The 23078-nt window shown below is 39.1% G+C and overlaps 1 protein-coding gene across 1 annotated transcript in view; it reads right to left on the bottom strand.

The window, feature by feature from the left end:
• LOC107584049 (ELKS/Rab6-interacting/CAST family member 1-like) overlaps positions 1-23078 on the bottom strand; it is a 198789-nt gene that overhangs the window by 31526 nt on the left and 144185 nt on the right. The window contains exons 15-16 of the mRNA XM_016270453.1: positions 21366-21513; positions 3134-3232 (exon numbers count right to left, since the gene is read on the bottom strand). Of these exons, the coding sequence (XP_016125939.1) occupies positions 3134-3232; positions 21366-21513 (247 nt within the window). The remainder of the gene's footprint in view (positions 1-3133; positions 3233-21365; positions 21514-23078) is intronic.

The following is a 23078-nucleotide window of genomic DNA, read 5'->3' as shown; positions in this document are numbered from 1 at the left end:
CAGCTCATATGTATTCTACGGTCAATCTGTTTCCTCAAAACCATCCATCAAAACTGTCAGTGTGGCAGCAAATATGAGAATGTTGTTGTTTTTTTGGAGGGAAAAGACCAGAGCAGTCAAAAGGCAGACGGGTCAATTTGTTCCTTGGCTGCCTGTGTAAAATAATAAAGGTGGAGGGAAGGATTCAACCGTCTGCGTGACAGAAATCCCGAACAGATGTTCGACAAGGGATGGGAAAGGATATGTCAATTCAATAGCTGCTCGAGTCATTTATCGAAATCAAAAGTGATTTTAAAGTATTAAGCTACAGTGATTTATTCATAAAAACACTATGCAAACCAGTACTTCTTAGCTAGTTTGGCTTTAGGACCGAGATTTTATATTAGAAGTGCCAACCCATCATAGGACCAAAATTGTTTATCATACAAAGCTAAAATGGTCTTATAAATTAAGCATTTAAATTTATTTATATTAGAAAGAACTGCAATTGCCAGACAATAAAATTACAATAATAGACGTGACAAATATGTAAATTTTGCAAACACAACATACAGGTCTTTTCTGATTTGGTCCTGAACACCAAGAAAAATTAATAGTCAAAAAAATGTTTTTTTGGAATAATACATTTAAAAAAATTAATACATACATTATAAAAAATACAAAAATAAAAATACAAAAGCCTCTGCAGCCTTTTATTTTTCCTTTTATGTCATTTAATGTTAAATAAAATAAATAAATGAAATTTACTAAATACAAATGCTTCTGGTATTTCTATTTTATATTTGATTTTTGTTTTCAGTTTATTGTTTGTATTTAACATTATTCTTCCCTGCTGACCAAATTAGAACAGACCTGCGACCTATTTTTGTGGGGATAATGGGAAAATGTGGGAGGAAAAAAAAAGCAAGGAAAAACGTTTGACATGCGTCACTTCACATTCAGACAACCTGTTCTGTGAATGATATCTGCAAGTCATATCTAAAAATGATTAAATAATCAGCACCAATATATATGCTGAAATGAGGCAGACAAGAAACAGATAGAATGAAAGAAAATCACAGGACATGAGAACAATGAGAGAGGGAAAAAAAAGACCAAAAGAAGAAAGAAGTGAAAGGATGAACTGGAAAGTGTTGGAGAAGAAAATAATAAGCACACTCAAAGACAGTTAACACACGATGAAATACAGAAGAGGAGCATCATTCCCCATTTATACATTTCTCACCCTTCTGAACAAAATGGCTGGGAGAGGGCACGTGATTGGCTATGCCCAAATGCCCTCCTCATCGTCCTATTGGTGGAAAATTAGTGCAGGTTTAATCCAAGGCAGCATGGGATTAAAGAAAGAAGTTATTAGTGGGTGAGAGCAGGTCATTTATTGCACTGAAATTTCATGTTAAGTGACTAATTTTCCCTTTGACAAACACTGGAGCAGCAGTGAGTTTTTCCCATGGACTGAAAAAAAAACTGAATGTCATAAATAAGAGTAAGACACTACGTTCCCATTAATTTCTCCATCTCTCAGCAGAGGGTTAAGGGTGATTAGTTAGCCATTGAACCAAAGTGAAACAGCATTAAAATCAACTGGCTTCGCCCAAAAAAGGGGGTGGCTATGCTGCAACAAGAATTGAAACCATAGCAGTATGAGCTTGAAATGAGTAACACACGTGGCCTCTACCCCGTCTGTCCTGGATGGCTGTGGAAAATACCTGCAATGAATGCCGTCTGAGGTCCCTGTCGGTCCCAGCTCTGCAGTCGGCATGTTTAGGTGATAACAGTGCGATCGGGGAGGTTTGGAGCGGGCTCAGGTGTTGATGTGTGAGGGTGTTCTTATTTGAGTTGGAAATATGTAAGTGAGAAATGAAGATCACAGGAAAATGTGAGCTAAGTGTTTTCTTGGCAATCAAGAAAGACAATGAAAGGGGTTTGCGATGGGGGAGAGACCCTGGGATAGCTTTATAGCAGATGTCTGTGTGTGCGTGGGAGACTGAGTGTGTAGATGGAGTTCCAATGAGCTCTAACATACATACACACATATATATGGTTGGGAATACCGGGATATGTGTTGAGGGTGGAGTGTTGCTGATTGATGGGTTTCTTTCAGCACGTGAATTAGGATTGTAGCACTTGAACTGGATTACACCAGGAGTCCCAGGACAGGTATGACACACTGCATTTAGCGAATCAAGTCATGTCATAACAACCAGTAGGATTTGTGCTTCCTGGGAGAGCTGGGACAGAAGAATGCAACAGGCTGTCCTTTCTCTTTGAATTTCACTCTCTATTCATCCTTTATCGTGTCAATTCTTTCCTCTTTCTCTCCTTATGAACTAATTCCTGTTGGACAGCCATCCAGAGGAGAGAGGCTTAAGGCGAAGGAATTCAACGTTTAAAAGCAACAAAGAACAAAGCCAGTTAAATCTTCCAGAATCATCCTGTGTGCCGGAACTATTCCAAGAAAAACACTCAGGGATGTGTGTGCGCATCAGCTTTTTTTTTTTTGGTGACCCAATATGAAATAATACCCAAATTGGAGCTGAGGATGCTGTGCCTTATTGGATATGAAATATGTAATTTCCTGTTGTTTATGTTTGGTTATAATGGCTTTTTTATAAATCAGGACATAGCCTTTAGGTGTAAATCGGATGGCAGAATGAGTAAGAAAGAAAGAAAAAGAAAAAGAAAAAGAAAAAGAAAGAAAGAAAGAAAGGTGTACATTTCTGTGTAAGTTTTTTTTAACCCATTTTATGGTGATGTGTGTGAAGTCAATTCACTTAGGAATACAAGTTGTTTATGTTTGGTTATAATGGCTTTTTTATAAATCAGGACATAGCCTTTAGGTGTAAATCGGATGGCAGAATGAGTAAGAAAGAAAGAAAAAGAAAAAGAAAAAGAAAGAAAGAAAGAAAGGTGTACATTTCTGTGTAAGTTTTTTTTAACCCATTTTATGGTGATGTGTGTGAAGTCAATTCACTTAGGAATACAGAATTTAAGGTAAAATTCATATTCTTAGTTTAGGGTTAAGGGTTTGTTTAAATCACTAACCCTAAGTATGATCAGTAAAACCTATTGAAGAAATAAAGGATAAAGAACTAACAAAGTGGTTCTGTAAGGTGTACTCTGATTGGCTCACCTGATCCGGAGAGGGTTTGTGATTGGTCTGGTCAGAATTGGAGGCATTGAGGTGGTCATCCTCATAGTTATCAGCCATTAACTTCATACGGTTCTGGGTCTGTAAAAGATACAGCTCATTGTAAACTACAGCCAAAACACACACGTACAGACACACTTTTCCCCCATCATTTCGAAATGAGCCCAGTCTGACTCTAAGCCTGGTAGTCTTGGGGCTTGAATTATCAAATCTCCATCTCAGCCCATGCTGTTAGGAGTGGAAATTTTATCTGTATGAATTCAATTACAAGCATTATAAGAAGTGATTCTGATATTCGTTTTGATAGACAGAGTATTACTTCAAGCCCTACAGCGAGAGGGGGATCACAGCGTATTCACGCAAGTTTCAGCTGGAATGGATTTGAGCGAGGAGGGGGAAAGCGAGCGACGGAGATCTTTTAAACCCAGAGGAGAAGGGTGTGAAAAAGCAATAACAGAGACAGTGAGAGAAGAGCCGAGATGTAGAGAATAGAGAACAAAACACCAGCTTCTCTCAAATATAAACAACATATGCACACTCACCTCCCTGCTTGATACAGATTCAAGCCTCCACATGCTCAAACCATTACACAGATTTAACAAGCGCCCCAAGGTTTCTGTGTCTGCGCACCTCTTAGATTAGATTACTAATTTGTAGGAGACGAGGCTGAGCGTACATGCTTTGACACATTAAGCTGTGGTGCTCATGTGGGCAGCATGAGTTTGAATCCAGGATGCAACATTTACAAATACTCACCGGACCATTTGTGCAAAAAATGCTTTCTTAGATCTTATTTTGAAGACCTTTTTTTCTTTAGTTTATGGTTTTAATTCACCAAAATTAAAACAGTCATCATTTACCCTGCTGTGCTTATAAAGGCTATTCACACTTTTGTATGAAGAGAACCAGCTGAATATACGCAAAAGATAATGGCATTTGGGGACAGACGACAAGTCCAGTTACTTTTCAGTTACTTTTTGGTCTCCTACTCACACAAAGCTTATGTAAGGCTTAGAATTTAACACAAGTTGTTTGGATCACTTTTAAGCTACTTGCTTTTTTGGAGCTTGACCACCTCTATTCAGAGTGATTTTTGTTTTTTATGTGATTGCTATGGTGTTTGGAGTGGTCACAATACTGCTTCCAATTTATGCAAAAGAGCAGCATGAACATTCTTCACAACTTCTCATTTTGTTTAGTTTTACTTTAGAAATTGACATTTGGAACATGAGGTTGTGTCAATGATAAAATGAATGTCATTTTTGGGTGAAATATCTCTGCAAATGAGTTGGGCTCAATGCAGTGAAGTCTTACCAGACATCATTCACATTTTTCATTAAAAGAAAGCTAATTTGAATCAACATCTATGGCAGCAGTAAGGAAAAAACGCACATGATTACTTTTGGCAAGCCCAACATCACAACTGACTCCACCACCACACAGCGCTGAAATGAATCAATAAGACATTACGTTCGAACGAAAGCAGACCCACACCCTGCCCTTCTGGATTCTTCGGCTTGTTTCCCGGCTGCTCCCTGACCAGAATGTGATGGTTGGGCTCCTTCTGTTTGGTTTTCTCACCCTCTTCCCTCCACCTCCCGCACTCCCAATTTTTCTCTCCTATCCTCCCCTCTGTTACAGTAATAATCATAATGTTAACCAACCACCGGGCGGCTGTGGATTTCAATGGGCCAGATAAACCAGCCGTTGCGCATGTTTGGGTCGGAATTATGTCAACACAAGTGGCCTAGGTAAGAATTAGTGTCTTAAAGGGATAGCCCACACTAAAATTAAAATTGTGTCATCAAATATGCAACCTCATGACATTCTAAACCTGTATGTCGTGCATTACTAGGTGGAACAACAGATTTTTTTAAAGAGAAAGTTCATCCAAAAATAAAAAGTATTGTCATTCCTCATGTCGTTCCTAACCTGTAAGAGTTTCTTTCTTCTGTTAAACACAAAAGAAGATATTTTGAAGAATGCTGGCAATCAAACAGTTGATGGTCCCCATTGATTTCCATAGTATTTCTTTCCCTACTATGGAAGTCAATGGGGACCAACAACTGTTTGGTTCTTTTTCTTTCTTTTTTTTTTGTGTGTGTGTTCAACATAAGAATGACATTTTTGGGTGAACTTTAAATTTAAATGCTTTTGAAAGTCAAAGGGGTTCAATGTTCTTTTGGACCCCACGGACTTTAATTATATGAACAAAAACAACTGAAACATTCTTCAAAACATCTTCTCCTGTGCTCAACAGAAGAAACAAAGTCATGACATGAGAAAACACAGAAAACAGACATCAACATTATACCCACAAGGCATGATGCCTCTGGTTGCCTCGATTTCTTGTGTAGGCACGACTCGATCTTTACCTGTTAACAAGCCACTTAGTCAGAGGTTAAATAAAAATGTTGAACAAACAATCTCTGAGCAGCTCTTAGACACCTTGTACTCAACAACCTCTCAGTTTTTCACTCTGCCCCACAGAAGGCAGCAGTCAACATGGAGAAGGCGGCCGGAGCCTGAGACGCTACAAGGGGAAGCCATTATAGCCCCTGGAAAAAAACGCAACATTTTAGATCAACTGTCACTACCTCATGAGGAAGAAAATACCCCATTTGAGACAATTTGTTCCACATGCTCAATGGGTTAGTGCGAAGGATTCAGGGCGCGGGTTCGGAAAGTCAGGCTTAAGCTCTCCAGCTTGTAGCATGTACAGTAAATCCTGGTACAGACCTACAGAAAACATAAACGTTATCAAATGTAGAAGAGGAGGGGAAAATTATTCAGTCAACTCTGCTAACATTAGGCATGCATGGCTTTCCCAGCGTGAACATACATCGTTCATTTCCTCTCCTGAAAAATCGGAAAAAATAAACGTGTACTAAAAAAAACAAAAACAGTAAAAACAAACAGTTTGCCTCAAAGCTGTAAGATTTCAGGGTTTGGGGGCCACAGAGCACCTACAGATGACTCTGGCCGCTGGAGAGCGAGAAACTCATTTGCAAAGCAAAAGAGAGAACGAGAACGAGGGGGAGGTGGTATTTGCTTATTTGCCGGCTCATGAGTGAAGTGGTTTTCGATACCGACCGAGTTTAGTGGGGTGCAGGGACTCATAAATTGTTTATTGAACTGCACTGGGGAAATCTTTGCTCATAGGTCTGTACAATCGAACAAGTGTGTGTATATGTGCACTGGGCCGCAATCTTGATTTTTGACATTGTGACTGACTCAAGGAACAGCTCAACCAAAACTCACTCACCTTCATGGCGTTCCAAAGCTGTATGACTTTCTTTCTTCTGCAGAATGCAAAAGAAGATATTTTGAGGGACGTTTGTCCACACAATGAAAGTCAACAGGGTTCAAAACCCAAAAAACAAAGACATCAAGAAATGCTTTTCTTGTGTTCCATAGAAAAAGTAAGTCATACAAGTTTGGAACGAAATGATTTTATGATGAGCCTTTGGAATTCAGTCTTTTCCTTACACAAAGTTATTGAATGATTTCAGAAGACTTGTATTATAGTTCTTTGGACTAATTTTGTAGGGCTTTTTCAAACTTGACAGAAAGTACAGAAAAAAGCGACGTGAATATTCTTCCAAACATCTCCGTTTGGGTTCCACAGTCAGAAAGAAAGTGTATAATTTTTCATTCAGTCAAACTGAGGAACCTTCACAGGGTTAATAAAATTATTTATGAGGCAATACTGCAAATCTGCCATAATTTTCCTAAAACATACCACAGTTACTTAAACATCACTATGCAGAGTTCCCTCTACCCCCCCAAGCTGACCCGCTCTAACTTACTGAAAATGAAAACAAGGAGATGATTTTCAAAAATGCTCGAGCTCACGTCTTTGTTTTGAAAACAGGCGAGGGGTGTTATACAGTTGCCACTCTCCAAGCGGAAGAGGCCCTCCACCAGGAGATAAACTCGCACCGGAGGGGAGAACGAGCGAGAGGAGACAAATTGCTACAAATGTCCATGTGTGCCCTTCGACCCTTGTCGATGATCTAGCCAATGACATCATGTACCGTACATTAGTAGGAGCCACTATACCTCCTGGATTTACTTTGGCAGTACATCCGAACTTCACGCAATCCGCAGACGTGCCTTCAAAAACACGGACAATGGAAGGCAAGGAGGAAGGAATCTCAAAGATGTCAAGGGGTCCACAGGGAGGTGTTTGTGTATATACGTGAGGAAAGAGGGAGGTGCGGGTGAGCATTCGTGGAAACCGGATCTCCTCAAAGGGCTGGAGGGGTTCTGAAAAGCCGATCCCAGATGGTTCGGAACAGGGAGGCACACTACGAACCTAACAGCTCATATGTGAGCCGTAAAGCAAAGAAGAAAGGAATGGTGGCCGGTGCTGGAAGACAGAGGAGATGGTGGTGGAGAAAGCAGGCTCGAATTGGAATGGAAGGACACAGGGAGAAAAGGGGAGGTTGGGAAGGAATGTAAATTTGGGAGAACGAAACGTTCAAGCTAGCATGCTAACAAGCAGATGGATAAGCAAGACCCTGTTAAGAAGCCCTCCCTAATTGTAGGAGCCCCTTACATCCATGTGTAATAAAATTGACCATGAAACCAGATCCCTGTCTGAGTGGCTTATGGCAAGGGAATGGTTGTGTGTGTGTGTGTGTGTGTGTGTGTGTGTGTCGGGGGTTCAGGAATCCAGCACATGGGGCTCTGCTTCTCTACTTTCCCCCTTGTTCCAGGACCTCACTTTCCTCAAAATTCCTTCAGCTACAGGCAGTGATATGGACCTGATAAAGCTGAGCGGATGGGGAACGCACACTGAGCCCCGTTGCTTGAGCATGCTGCACCGTTTACAAAAACGCAATACAACTGCTCAAGTTACTGCCACCAGCACAAAACATCTAAAAGCACAAAGCTGGAATGCTTCTAAGTGCCACACTTTCCTGTTCTTTCTACTTCCCTTATCCGTCTTAGCATTTCCATCTTTTTTTCCTGCATACCTTGATTGCTTGTTTGAATTTTTCCTCTCTTTCTCCATCACATTCACTTTCTCTCTCTCTCTTTCTCTGCTCTTATGATAATTGTCAGGAATGCTGACCTCAATTCTTTGGTTTCGGTCCCAACTGGAGAGCTCATTTGCTCACTTAATCTAATCATTTTCACAATTATTCTACTTCTGCACCATTATCATTTCTCTCGTCCCCTTCCACCCTCCCCCCAATCTATTGCGACTCAAAAATGCTGATGCGCTGCCAAAAAGGGGAGAAAAATTGAAAATTCGAAAAAGCGCTGACTCACGATTCTCAGTCGTTGCTCTAAATTCAGTGCGATATCAAAGGCCTTTTTGCCAAGCTCATAATTGGGGTCACGGAAGTGAAACGACATATCGAGAGCCTTTCCTACTCCTCCAGAGTGAAGTGACCTTTCCATAGCACTCCGTGACTTCTGGAGTACACAACCTCAATCTGCTTCCTCTCTATCCTACCTTTCCACGCCTTGCCACGTTTCGGACATTTTCGAACAAAAAAACATAATATTGTGCATACAAAGATTGAATCATACTGGCAAGACTAAAACGTCCTGATTGAATGAGCGTAGACTAACTGCTTGGAAATGCTGGAAGAGGACTGGAAGAGTTGCCAGATATATGACATCCCCAACTTAAAGCTACATCTGAGTTGACAATCATCACACGTCAAGGTTTCCTTGGAATGGAAAGCAGTAGCTTAAACCAGCCTGGACAGCCTGGACAGCTCAGTGGGCAGAGCAGCAGACTTTGAATATGAGATGGGGTTTTCAATTGCACATATTTAATGTGTCAAATCACTCAATCACAATAATAACATAATGACTACTATATTTAAAAAATTGCGTAATAGATGGGGTAGCGTTTAGTATTTCAAATCATGTTTCGTCTTTGGAACAGGCACGACTCCTAAACTTTTTATTATACTGAGTAATGATTGTAATAAACAGATTAAACGATCTGTCTGTGCAAGAAACCGAACATTTGAACCAGGTCACAGAAAAGAATCAGTCATCCCCATTTGCCTAAAGGCTATGGATTACAGGTAATAATGTTGTAAATAATTTTCAGTTTCTTGCACAAACTGATCGTTTCACTTCATAAGACCTCAATATATCATCAGGAGCCATGGGTATTAATTTTGCATTGCCTTGATATGCTTCTTTTGACTCTCAGAGTGACGGCAGTCATTGACTTACATTTTATGAATCACCAAATACCAAGGTTTCAGTTAAGAAACTGAAAAAATCTTTACTGTTCTACGGGAAAAAACCCATCGACATCCAATTGGATGGCTTGAGGGTGAGTAAATTAACAGCAAATTTGTATTTTTGGTTGCACTATCCTTTTAATGCAGACTTGCTGTGTATGAGAGTGTACAGTAGGGCTGGGAAAATAAATCGATGCATCGCAAATTGAGAAATGATTCCGCATCGATTCTGAGATTTTCCGAATGCATTGCGATCCTTTCTCGAGTCGTTTCTGAGCTTAGTTTTGAACAGCAGATGGCGCTGCATGCTTTAGAAACAGCCATACTCTGCTCGTTTCCAAATCCTTACACACACTTGAACCTAAAATAATCATTCATAAAATTAGAAAAGTCTGAAGCGAATTACAAGGGTGTACAAGTGTGTTCACAGTGGGCTGTGTTCTGAGCCGAGGTGAAATTACAGACTCACACGAACGCACAAGCGCTCTTCAGTGCTCTTCTTCATGAGCATTTGAGTGTGTGGATAAAAACTAGAGTAGAGTGCCATCTGCTGTTAAACTCTAAGCTCAGAAACGATTCCAGAGAGAATCGCGATGCATTTGGAAGATCTCAGAATCCATCCTCGAATCGATTATGCATCGATTTATCGTCACAGCCCTAGGTGTACAGGTGTGTCATACACCTGTACACATGATGAGTAAACCAGAAAAGGCAAAGGAAAAAATGTATATGCATAATGAATTCAGCACAAGTAAACTGTCAAGTAAATATCACGAAGCCTGTCTAATAAATAAAAATAAATAAACAGATAAATAAAGAGTAAATGGAAGTAAAATATGCATCCAAGCACCAGACAGACAGATAGATACAATTATTAAAATAAAAAATTTCCATTCATTTTTTCCCTTATTTTGTCTATTGTCACAGATGTGTGCTCTGTGAGATTGACCAATATAGACATTATTTTCCTTTACAAGTAACCCCCCCCCGCCTCATGGTCAAGCGGCTGCACTTTTGAGGACTCTGAAAGGGCCACAAAATTGTGTTTCGCCCATCTCTATCTCTCTGTCTCCGCCTGCTCACTCTCCCTTCCCACTCCCTCTTCGCAGCGTATAAGCTCTGACCTTTTGATACATAATCATCTCCTGGGGGCTGCATTCAGAGCCTTTGTTTACTCCATCATCAGGACCACCTTCAGACAAGACACCCCCCCCCCCCCCCCCCCCCCAAATCACAGCTCAGTGTATCGGAGCCCTTGCAAAAACCACTAGGCCATTGTTCTTCACCCCAATAATCTGCATGCCAATCCTTGAGTTTCCTGTCCAAACTGTCCTCCTATTTCCATGCACCAGTTTCAAGCTTTGCTACAAAAAACACCACAAACCAGGTAGAAATAGCACACATGAAAATATGAAAAATGTAATGGTTAAGTATAATATTTAGGGAGCTTCCATTTAAAATTGAAGTTTGATGTAAAAACTGTACAACTGATTTATGCAAAAGTTAAAATAACACACTTTTACTACATTTGGCTAATTAAAAGGCTAATTGGCTAACATAAATGCAACAAATCAAGTACTTTACATTATTAACATAGGGAAAATCTAATACAAATATGGGTATTTACAGGATAATGCTCTAATACAAGGTCTCCACTGTTGACTATTGAACCTTACTTTGGTTTTGTGCACTTTGATGTTTGATGTTGCTGCCCTTTGGCACTCTGAACAATGAACATTAGAATAATGTGATTGAGGACGAAAAAAAGTCACAAATAGTCAAGAAGAAAGAGTTTAGTGCTCTGTCATGGTCTTTTTTTGAAACCATTAAAAGTAATTACTAAGTCTCAGAAGTCTCTAAAGAGGCCAAGACATCAAAAGCAAAGATAACACAAAAATACAGTCCCAGATCCCTGCATGAATAACAGTCGCTGGGATAAGCTCCTTGGACAAGCATGACAGAAAGGATTCTACAGAGCTCCCATGATTGTGAGCTGTAGTGCTTCCAGTTTTAGAGGCCTGGGATTAAAATCGAACAGAGCAGATAACTGGGAAATGGGTGGAAACAGAATGGTCTCTCTGTTCTGGGAGCCCAGAGGGAAGCAAACAGACTTCTTTGCTCAGTTAGAATTAGAAGGTTGGTGTTTGCCACAGCAAGAACAGCACTTTCTCTCTCTCTCGTGCCATATATACAGTAGACCAAGTAAGAAGGGTGGTAGTATGGGCAAAACTACAAATTGGTTCCTATTTCCTTCAAATAATATAAAAACTAGTTTATTACATTTAATGTTTTTAGATTTCTGTAATTTGATGAAAACATTAGTCGTGGAGGACACAAGCTACATGAACGGGAGAAATCATAATACTTAATATGGTGGCAATAAAAAAAGCCAATTGCCTTGATGACTTTCTGTAAAACATTGTTGCCTGAAAATACTGCGAATTAACAAGAGCAGTGCAATAAAATATATATATATATATTTTTTTTTTTCAAATTTTTGCTATTTGTTTTATTGTGTGTGGTTTGAGCTAAAAAGGCTAATTTCATGTATACTGTTTTGATTATTATATTATATTATATTAATAATTTCAATATGTTCTTGAAATTAAATCTCACACATAGTTTTTACACATTTCAGGCTTTGTTCATCCAAAAAGACAGTTAATGTACACTGAAAAAAAATTTAGAAATCATTTCCATTCAGAAATTGCTAGTAAATTTCACAAATAATTACAAATAAACACCTTGAATACATTTTTGAAGTAGACAAACAGAAATAGTATTTTCTATTTTATAAAAGTACTCCAATAATCTTTGTATTCTGTTTTTGTTTATTTATTCATTCATTTATTTTTTTAGAAGAAAATTGTACTGTCTTGCCTAAATACATGAACTTTGCCATTGCTGTAAAATTGCTAATGTGATTTTAAGCATGCTGCTGTGCAGCCTTTGTGGTTTTTGTCGAATCTGCTAAATTTTTTAATCTGATAGGTAAAAAAGCAGCATAATTTGAGGTATCATTTGTGCCTGTAGAACAAACATGCAGGACGACATACGCACCAAATGTTGATACTTAGGGTTAGAGGTTTGTTTAAATCACTAACTGTGAGCAATAGTAATAGTGATGCTTGGCTTATCGCAAATACCACTAATCACACCAGAAAAACAATGAGTAAAGCTTTAGAAATTACCTTGATTTTAACAAAACAATTATGTGTAACTGGCTAGGAACTGAGGTAAGAGGCAAAGAATCCTAGGCCGCCAGAAAAGGGAATAAAGGCAAGAGAGGACAGTCTCCCACCCTCATTAGGAATCACTACCTAAACAGCACTTTCAGTGCAGTAGAAAAGCAAAGCTTTACCAACTACAATTAGCGATGTTAAGGCAAAACCCTGTAATAATAACGCCGCCAGGAGTCTTGCCAAAGGGGCACAGAAAGTCCCAAAAAAATTCATTTGTCTGACCGAATAATAACAACATCGTAAAACGTTCTCCACAATCGGAGATGCAGTGGAAAATCTCCATTTCCTTTCCTCCACAACGTCACACGTTGGACGAGCTGGACACCCACAGGCCTTATTCAAACAGCCATTTAGCGGCTTGTGTTTTGAGGTCTCGTGTTCCGAAAACACAGCGACTCTTTTTTCCTAAACGAGCAGCGAGAGTTGCATCAGATCCAAGACAAATCCAGCACGGATGGGCCCGTGAGCCACGACCTCTATTCGCACGGCCCCTTCGGTTCGAGCTCTCCGAGACCTTCCGCCAAACAAGTTCCTGCGATGAATCGAACGCTTGTTGATGTTGTTGTTTGTGAGCTTTTTTTCTGGATTTCTTTCACTCCATGTCATTGGCTGCGGGACGCTCTAATTTAAGCTCTGTGATCGTTTTGGCCACAGCAGGGACGTGAGGCGCCTAGAGCTCAGCCTTTGCAACAAAACATCAGCGTTTTGAACCCAATAAAGGTACACTTTCAAACACATGCACACAGTGGCCTTGGCAAGGACTTGCCGCTTTCGCATTTTAAGTTTATTCGTGGGTAGCTGCGAGACAAAACCATTTTATTCCTCTGAGGGATGCCCAAAACCACAGCTCTGCTGAGAAAAGCAGGCCCGGAGCCCTTTACTGAATTGGCATCTCGGCCCATCCCGATGCCTGCCGTCGCCCGAAGCCATGCAAGGACAGCGACTCTGGCGAGGCCTCGCGGAGGCATTGCAGCAGGTAACGAGAGAAAGACGTATCGACCCAAATCTGCAGTTTGCGAGGGGATGGAATTACCAACGCCATTCCAGAACTTGTGGGAACTAACACTAACACTCAATCTGCGGTTACAGAACTGCAAGCAGACTTTTTAACACCGTCCCAGAGGACCAGCAAACTGTAATTGGTCTGAATCACTCCGGGTCATCTCCTTAAGAAGCGGATGGGGTTAGTCATGAGATACATCGGTTACAAACGAATGAGAGACCAAAACGGCAACTCTAGTCCTTGGAAAGCACAAAAGAGTAATGAAGCTTACCGAAATTGTCAGGATAAATATCGTTTCCCTCAGAACGTCCTGATTTTCTAACATAGACATGTTCAGATGCCCGGACAGACTGGACTCTGGAGGTCTACGGAGGGAATGGGTGGGATAGGGACTAAAATACACATTCTCTTGATCAATGTCTCTATCTCTCTCTATCTGAAAGAGGCACCATGTCAGTTCAGCCACACTTCATTACACACACACTCGATATCCTCATTTCCAAAGAGGAGGAGCGCAGGGTCCCCACAAACTCTCTCTCTCACACACACGGGTGGCTTACAATGGAAGTACATTGAAGACTCAAACCCTAACCTGTGTCTACAAGCAGGGATGTAAAAAGCATTAGAAGTGACTAAATCAATGCCAAAATAAAAAATGGATTTTTTATAGTGCCTATTCAAACGCTCACATGTGTATCCACGTGAATGGTCAAATGCACTTCTCAGCTTCTCAGTCAAATCTTGTCATCTTGGTGAGATGTTAATGTAAACTGAGTCAACGGCAACCCTGTACGGTATGCATTATTTTCTATTGGTGGAATATATTTTAAAAATGTTTTAAAACAAAACAGCTGAGATAATTTTTCAGAAAATTATAATTAATATTATCATTTTGTATTTATATATTTTTTTACATTTTCCACTACAACTGTACATATTTGTAGATAAATATATTAATATATTTAATTAAATAAATATATTTTAATTAACATTTCTTAAATACAATGATTTTATAGGCAGCCTAAAATTGACTGAACCAATATCATGGGTTCCATATTCAATAATAATTCAGTAATTCAACATTCTCACTGTTCTCACAGCTAACTGTGCACTGCTCTTGCCTTTATCCATAAAAATATTCATTTTTGCCTGAATAAAAGACAAATCATAATTGTGCTATTCATGCATAAATGCACATCAATTACAGTAAACAAAATAAAATAGATGACACTATAAAAACTGTCAGTGGGAAAAGGCATTATTTCAGTTCCATCGTACAGGAATTTGTTTGTTGATGTACAGAATATTTTTGTACTCGCGCTTGTCACGCGAGTATTAAAAATGCACTCTCTATTTGAAAATCTGTGCTTAGCGTTTTCCTGCACATGGCACGTGTGCGCGCTAGAGACAAACGCGGCAGGCTTCATTGCACAGGATATGCGCAGTGAGACACGTGCATATTGCTTGACTGTGCTTCCATTCGCTGTTATTTTAGTCTTTTACTTTAGATTACTTTCATTTATGGCATTTGGAATGCAGCAGCCTACGTATTAGATGCACGAAACTCACGTACTGACAGACTTTCACGTGCGCTTTGTGTTTATATTTGCTTGTATGTTTTAAAAGCTATATTTACTTTGAATTCTTAACAATAAGGAATCAATTATATATTAATTAATTCATATAATATTAATAATTAATTAATTAACAATTATTTTTAAAAGTAGCCTGCTTATATAATTGAATAAAAATGCACAAAATAAATTTGATATAATCGTGATGCATCGTGATATCGAATTGAATCGTTGACATGATAATCGTAATCGAATTGAATCGTGAAACCAATGCCGATTCACACCCCTAGTTAAAATACAGGAGTGCATCAAAATTGGTACCAAGAATCATGCAGTCTCACTAGTCTAGTACTACTAATGACTACTGACTACCAAACATAGTCCAGTCCCGCCATAACACTCGCGCTGACATAAGAAACCCCAAATACACGCTCACACGCATGCATGTCCGCTGACATACAGTTAACAGGGGAAAAGGCAGGAAGTCTCTGCTGAGATCCATCAAGAAGCTGAGAATTATGATGGAGGAGGGGTTGGATTTGGAGGCAGTGACCACACAAACCATTCTACACCTCTCCACAGCGCACAGAGAGCTCACTGTGCATGAGGAGAGACTCTCACAGCCACTGAGGTGTCGTAAAGATTTCACATTTGAGCAGCGAGATGATCAATGGTCTGAATCATGCTCCACGATAATGGTGTGGATTAATGCAGCCTCTTCAGACCGTGCAGGGGCAAGGATGATAAATTTTATGACTTATCAAATATTTGTTGGACGCCTCGCACAGGTGGGAGTGTTTTCTGTGGGGTCGGAGCCAGGACTGCTTTTAGAAAGGCGAGGTTGGTTGTGGGGAGCTCAGATGGTCTGCGGTGGAGGTTTTGGTCTTCCTCCCACGCCGGCTGCTGTTCTTGTGCTAATAACACGCAATATCTCAGCACTATGTATAGTGTGGACAATATGCAAATGTCCTGTATGAATAGTCTACTACTAAATTTGCAATATGTAGAGTACACACTGCACATGACCTCATATGATATTCCTAATTTAATGACTGAATCAGAAGTAATATCAGCCATAACTTTTAACATCTCGTTTTTCACTCGTTATTTGATTGGACTGTGAAATGTGAAGACACAAAATTAAATTATGCATGAAAAATGACTTTTTATGTGCAATATGATAACTAGATGCAACACTCTATATTTAGGCAATGTTATGAGGTCATTTGATAATGTTTTATCTATATAAATATATAGTTACATGTATATATCTATATATGTACATATATCATATACATATATATCTATACACACACACATTTATTGCTGCATATATATATAAAATGCTAAATAATATATATATACACACACACACACACCACTTTTCTCTTTCTATAAATATAAATATTACATAAAAATACTTGTTAAATACTATTTATTATTATTATTATTATTATTAAATACTTACAACTTATTTTGAAAATATAAAACTTATTCTGAAAAATTGGCTATATGATTAAAAGTGGGGAAAAAACTAAAGTAAAAGAAAGAGATAATATAAAACAATATTATATTTTATGTTTTATTTAAAAAAAATAAAATTAAATAAAATGTTGGGTACTTGTTGAATAATTCTATAGATCAATCAAATCAAATCAACGAATCATACAGATGGCCCTGACTCACAGATTTTGTTTACTGCTAAATTTCAATATTTAAAACATATCTGAAATGTAAATACAAACAAAATTATTTGAGTGGAAATGTCAACTGGAACAATTTCCCCCCATCCCTAACCCAGAACATACAATATCAGCCAAAAGTTCAGCCTCACTTTACTAAATTTAGACTTTCATGATCATTAAAAACCAAAAATCAGCTTAATTTGGCTGGACAGAATTCAGCATAGTGCAGGGTAAGTTATTCACATTCCTAGTCTGTGTATATAGTGAAGGAGTAGGTATGTCCGACCTTTTGACTGCAGTGTATAAGTTGTGATCTCTCCTGATCCAGCTCTCTTGAAGAAGCAGCGGTGGAAACCACCCTCCCTCCACAGCTAATTGTGACATCAATGAACCATGTGATGGCAGCGGGGAGCAGTTCTCACTCTGCCGTCAAATTTGCACAGGACAACTTTTAAAAACCCACTCCTGTGCTCCACAGCGACATGCCGTTCCACTCTCTCAAGTCTGCTAATAAAACTTGGACAGCACATCAGAGCTGGGTGAGATGTCACAGCGCAGTGGAGATTTATGGAAGGGGAAGAGATGTGATGGAGAGAACATTTCACTACACCGCCGCTTCAAAAGACGCTCACCAGGCGTCGGTCCTATTTTTACAATGTCATCATCACAGAGGCTGACAGACACACAGACGGAGACCAGAGAGGAAAAAGAACAAAACGGAGGAAGAAAAGAACAAAGAGTTCATTTTCTCCCTAAAATACATCAGAAATATCTTGAAGAGTGATGCATCCCAAAACAAAAACAGATACGGGATGTCTCCTCTCGCCTCTCTCTTTGTTATTAAAAACTTCCCTGCTCATTTTCTCTCATCTTTCCTTTTTGGCGGTTTCATTCTAGTTCATTTCCTTCACTTCAAATCTCTGTATCGCAGTAATGGCTGTTCATTATGCAGCATTTTGTTAGACATCAAATAGTCCCATCTGCTCGTCGTCTAGAAAATATAATTTAAACATGATGACGGGCTCCATTTATCACACACCGAGTACATCCAAACCTGCTCTAGTGGAATAAAACAAGCGAGAAGCCACGTGATTGGCTGAAGTTTCTTAGGATAAAATTTGCACAAATTTTCATTTTCAGTACTATATTACTCTTCATCCTAACCAGCATTGACAGGATGAGTTTTAAAGGCCTTTTTCCAAGTCAGTCTGTCCAACTGCAAAATGCTAGACAAAGTGACAAAACATAGCCGAGCAGATAACTGATATTTAATAAATAATATGAAAGATATTTGATATTTAATATATAGAGAGAGACTAGAAAATGACCGATACCAACTATTTTAACATTCCCTGTAGAACTAGAATTTATAATAAATTAATATACTGTTTATAATGCTACAGTGTCAAGCATTTCTGTAATATCTCATCATGAAATACAAGTAATAATTTTTTTTTAATTTAAGTGATATGAGTACATTTTTTTTAAACTAAAACAGTACATGAAATATGAACTATTCTTTAGAGATCCCCAAAATGCATTTTTCTTGGGGAAGCTCTATATTAAAAATGAAATAAAAATGTAAATATATATATAAACACAACTTCCTGTAGAATTTATAATTATGTATATACTGTATGTTTCATATAATAATAATAATAATAATAATAATAAACGCTTATAATGCTACAGTGTCAAGCATATCATGAAACACAACATATCATGAAATACAAGTCATTATGGAAAAAAAATTATAATTCAAGTAATTTTTGAATAAGTCAAATGAGTAAAAAAGTTTTTGTTTTTTAACTAAAGCAGTCCATTAAATATTAACTATTCTTTAGAGACCACCAAAACATATTTTTTGGGAAGCCTTATATTAAAAATTAAGTGAAAATGTAAATATTCATTCAAACTTCTAATCAAAGCTGGTTAGGACAAAAATCAGTATGGATGCGATATATTTTGTTAAATGCATTTGTTGCATCATTTGACACTATCACATTGCAGCTGATTATGACATGGTGCAAGGCCACACTTTTGACACCATTTATTAATTTTTTTGACAAGACTTGACAAGTATGACCAGGAATTTCCCTCCTCTGAGCCATTATCAGCCCTGCATCTTTATGCACATCTGTCTCTTCAAAAACCGAAAGAAAAATACTCCATTTATATACCACTATGTCACACTCATCCCCTGTCAGTCAAACCCTACGACCCTGATCCCCAACCATAATCCAGAGGCGGCAAAGGTAGACAGCACTCGCCCTTCCCCTGGGACACGTCAAACACCTTTGGGCTTGTTATGGCCATCCATTTCCCACAGAACAGAAATTGCAATCTTAATGATTATAAATGACAAATAATGCCAAAAGACTGCTTGTAATGCTATGAATTAAGAGCGTAAAAAAGTGTCCACGAGGGACAGGCGAACTGAGGGTCCTTAACCTTTCCAATGTTGGCTCCTAACTTTGACCCTGAAGTAAAGCTGCCCAAAAAGACCTGATTTAGGACCACCGCGTGCAACCTTTATCGCTGACCTCAACCATTAGTATGTCAGGAGAGCAACCGGTCTCTGACTGGCTCTTAACCAAATTCCCCCCCGCTGTGATTGACAGTGAGCAGGAGGGGGACGCGGCTGCCCTCCTGATCTCAGGGCTGTGGGTGAGAGCTGAGCCCCACAGCTATCTGCACTACTGACACCCATTTCCTGTGGAATGCTGCAGCTATGCAACACGCTGATAGCCTGTCATTCAGCGAAACAGCCAGGGAGGGGTATTTTCCAGCGGCACGAGCATGTGCCCGTGAGAATGAATGGAGCTAAAGTGAGGATGTGTGTGTTGGTCCTCCTGCTCTGTTTGTTTTTCTGTGGCCGCTGGGTTTGATACACATGCGTGTGGCCAGTTTGTATTGGAAATGAGAATGCGAAATACATGTGCATTTTAATTGGCGTATTAAACTCATCTGAATGAATGGCAGCTACACTGCATTAAACTTTCGAAAGTACTATTTCGGTCTTTCAACTTAAATCAAAGTTTAATTTAAGTTTAATTCTTTGCACATTGAATGTGAAATTGGCGTAAAAACTATTTTCACTCATAAATTGCTAGTAAATTTCACAGACAATTACAAAGAAATGACAAGTAACAAACCAAGTTGAGTAGAATGAATTAAATGTGACCCTGGACTACAAAACCAGTCACAAGTCATATGGGTATATTTGTAGCAATAGCCAACAATACATTGTATGGGTCAAAATTATCGATTTTTCTTTTATGCCAAAAATCATTAGGATATTAAATAAAGATCATGTTCCATGAAGATATTTTGTAACTTTCCTACCGCATATATATCAAAACTTAATTTTTGATTAGTAATATGCATTGCTAAGGACTTCATTTAGACAAATTTTAAGGCGATTTTCTCAATATTTTAATTTCCAGATATTCAAATAGTTGTATCTATATGGCCAAATATTGTCCAATCCTAACAAACCATACATCAATGGAAAGCTTATTTATTCGTTGATATACAAATCTCAATTTCAAAAAATTGATCCTTATGACTGGTTTTGTGGTCCAGGGTCACAAATAATATTTTCTTTCAAAGCGCACTCCAATATTCTCAGTTTTATTTACTCTATGCAAAATCATTTTACAGTGTAATTATTTGTGAAATTTACTAACAATTTCTAAATGAAAACTCTCTCTACACCAGTGCAGTCTGTGTGTGTATAAACTAGTGTGCATGCATTCACAGGTGGTTTGTGGGAACCTGGAGGAGGAGTCAAATAATCCTAAAATTGCCCTTCTTGACGGGTCTGCGGCCAGACATCTGTAGCCTGTTTGCATCTCCAAACTCTGGGATCTCGTTCCCAACATGTCTCCTCCAGAACTTGTTCTTTAGCCTTTCCTTGAACTGCTGAACAGAACTACGACAGCAAGTTCAGCTGGTTACCGATACTATGAACACACCATCAGGATATCCTGTGTGATCTTATATTTCTGCGCAATCGTGCCCCTCTTAAGAGAATATTGCGGGTTATTGTCAACTTTAACGTCTATGGACAGCATCTGTGGCATGCTTTCAATTATGACGCACGATAATTTTGACTCGTCTCTTAAGTCTGTAAAAACAAACGCAAAGTGTTTTTACAGTAAAACACAATGAGAGCCTGGAGGGAAAGAGAGTCAGGGAGTTCAAAACCAGAAAAGCGAGGCTCCTACTTGGGTTAAAACACAATTCGTCAGTGAAACAAAAATGTTTGTTACTTGAGCTATAAAGTCTAAATTGTTCCTTTGAGGTGGGACAATTTTTTTTTTAGGCTGACGAATGTCTGGTTAAGTTTCACCAACGTAATTCCTGTGGGTGAGGCTGCAGAACTCAACTAGGAAACTAGGAGGACTGAGGTCTGTGTTAATTTTAGTCTATGGTTTTGCCTCGTGCCTTGGCCTGGGATGTCGATGTCCAGCCTGTTGGATATTCTCACCTGCTGTTTGAGCTGATGTACCAGTCGGTCTTTCTCCCTCTTCAGCAGAGCCACCTCATCTTGAGTCTTCTTCTTCTTTGAGGATGACAGCTCTAGAAGAGCGATGTTGGCATCCTTCTCGCTGATGGCTGCCAATAGTGCCTCCTGCCTGTTTGGAGGAGAAAACACACACAGTTAGTATTTAGACCGCTTTGGACAATGCTTCCTACAGATACATCCTATTCACAAATACACCTTTAATTCTTCATGACAATCCCTAGATCTATGGTACTCAAACAGATGAAACTTGACATCATAATAGGGCCTTTCGCACCGCGGGAACCTTTTCATAGTACCAGAACTAATTGTGGAACTACCCACTTTTTGGTGTTTTCGCACCGCCGGAACTGGGTGCGATTTTAGTACCGGACTGCCTTTTTCGAGAACCAAATTAGCTCCTACTCCAGAGCAGGGTCTAACCAGCACAGCTGGTACTTATCGTGACAAAAGTAGACATTGATTGGCCAAACGCTTACGAAAACGCCCTCACCCGCCATGATTTAAAACGCTGTGTAAACATACTGTAAACATTGTGTCAACTTATTTCGCAAGTCTGGAGGACAGCGATAGATGGACGGACGCTGAAGTGCCTGCACTTGTAGCAAATGTAGCACTGCCAGTTGTCGTTGGAGATTCTTAGTCCTCCTTTCCGTTCTTTCAATCGCTTTACGTATACGTCGACTTTCCATGTCCATTATTGTGAAACCCGCGAGACACAACAAAAACACAGCTCCGAACACAGCATCCTCCATCCTCAAATACACAAATGATGTCGCTGTCGACCGGCTTACGTCACTTCTTAGTACACACTGTCGGTGCGAATGCAACCCTTTAAATAGTACTGGGAAATAGTTCGCACAAAATCGTCCCAGTACTTTAGTACTGTACATTTAGTTCTGGAACTAAAGCGGTGCGAAAGGCCCTAATGCTAGGCTGTTTACCAGGTGACCAGGTTTTTTAGCATGCAAATGGTGTGGGAAGTTTAGAGATTTAGTCAAATGTTTTAATGTGTTTGAAAGAAGTCTTTTTGCTCACCAAGGCTGCATTTATTTAATCAAAAAAATAGTAAAAAAAAAAAAATTTTTAAAATGTAATTTATTCCTGTGATGGCAAAGCTGAATTTTCAGCATCATTACTCCAGTCTTCAGCGTCACACTGTCCTTCAGAAATCATTATAATATGCTTATCTGATGCTCAAGAAGTATTTTTTGTCAATGTTAAAAACGGTTGTGCTCCTTGATAGATTTGTGGAAACCATAATACATTTTTTTTTTCAGGATTCTTTAATCAGGATTCTTTTTCAGAAGAGTAGCATTTATTCGAAATAACATTTTTGTGACATTCTAAATGTCAAATGTCTAAATGTTCTTTCAGAATAAAAACTTCTGACCCCCACTGACCCTAAACTTTTGAATTGTAATATATAAATGATGTGATAGTGATAGCAAGCACCACAAATAATTAATTCTGGCCATCAATCAAGTGCAGCTGGTTCAGGAAGTGAGTCCTGTTAGGTCAAATCTGTGGTAACGGAGTGAGAGGGAGGATGAATAACTTATACCAGTAGCTGAGATGGTGAAAGCCTCCTGTGTATTGACAAATCGAGGCAGCGGACTGGAGAATGTCTTAGGGTTAGCGTTAGCCACGTGTGCTAGTGTGTGTGTGTGTGGGGGG

This window comes from Sinocyclocheilus grahami, unplaced genomic scaffold, assembly GCF_001515645.1.
Source record: "Sinocyclocheilus grahami isolate Dianchi unplaced genomic scaffold, SAMN03320097.WGS_v1.1 scaffold56.1, whole genome shotgun sequence".
In the NCBI taxonomy this organism is placed as follows: Eukaryota; Metazoa; Chordata; class Actinopteri; order Cypriniformes; family Cyprinidae; genus Sinocyclocheilus; species Sinocyclocheilus grahami.
Note: the sequence above shows the minus strand (reverse complement) of the source record. Positions and strands in the feature narration are given on the sequence as shown.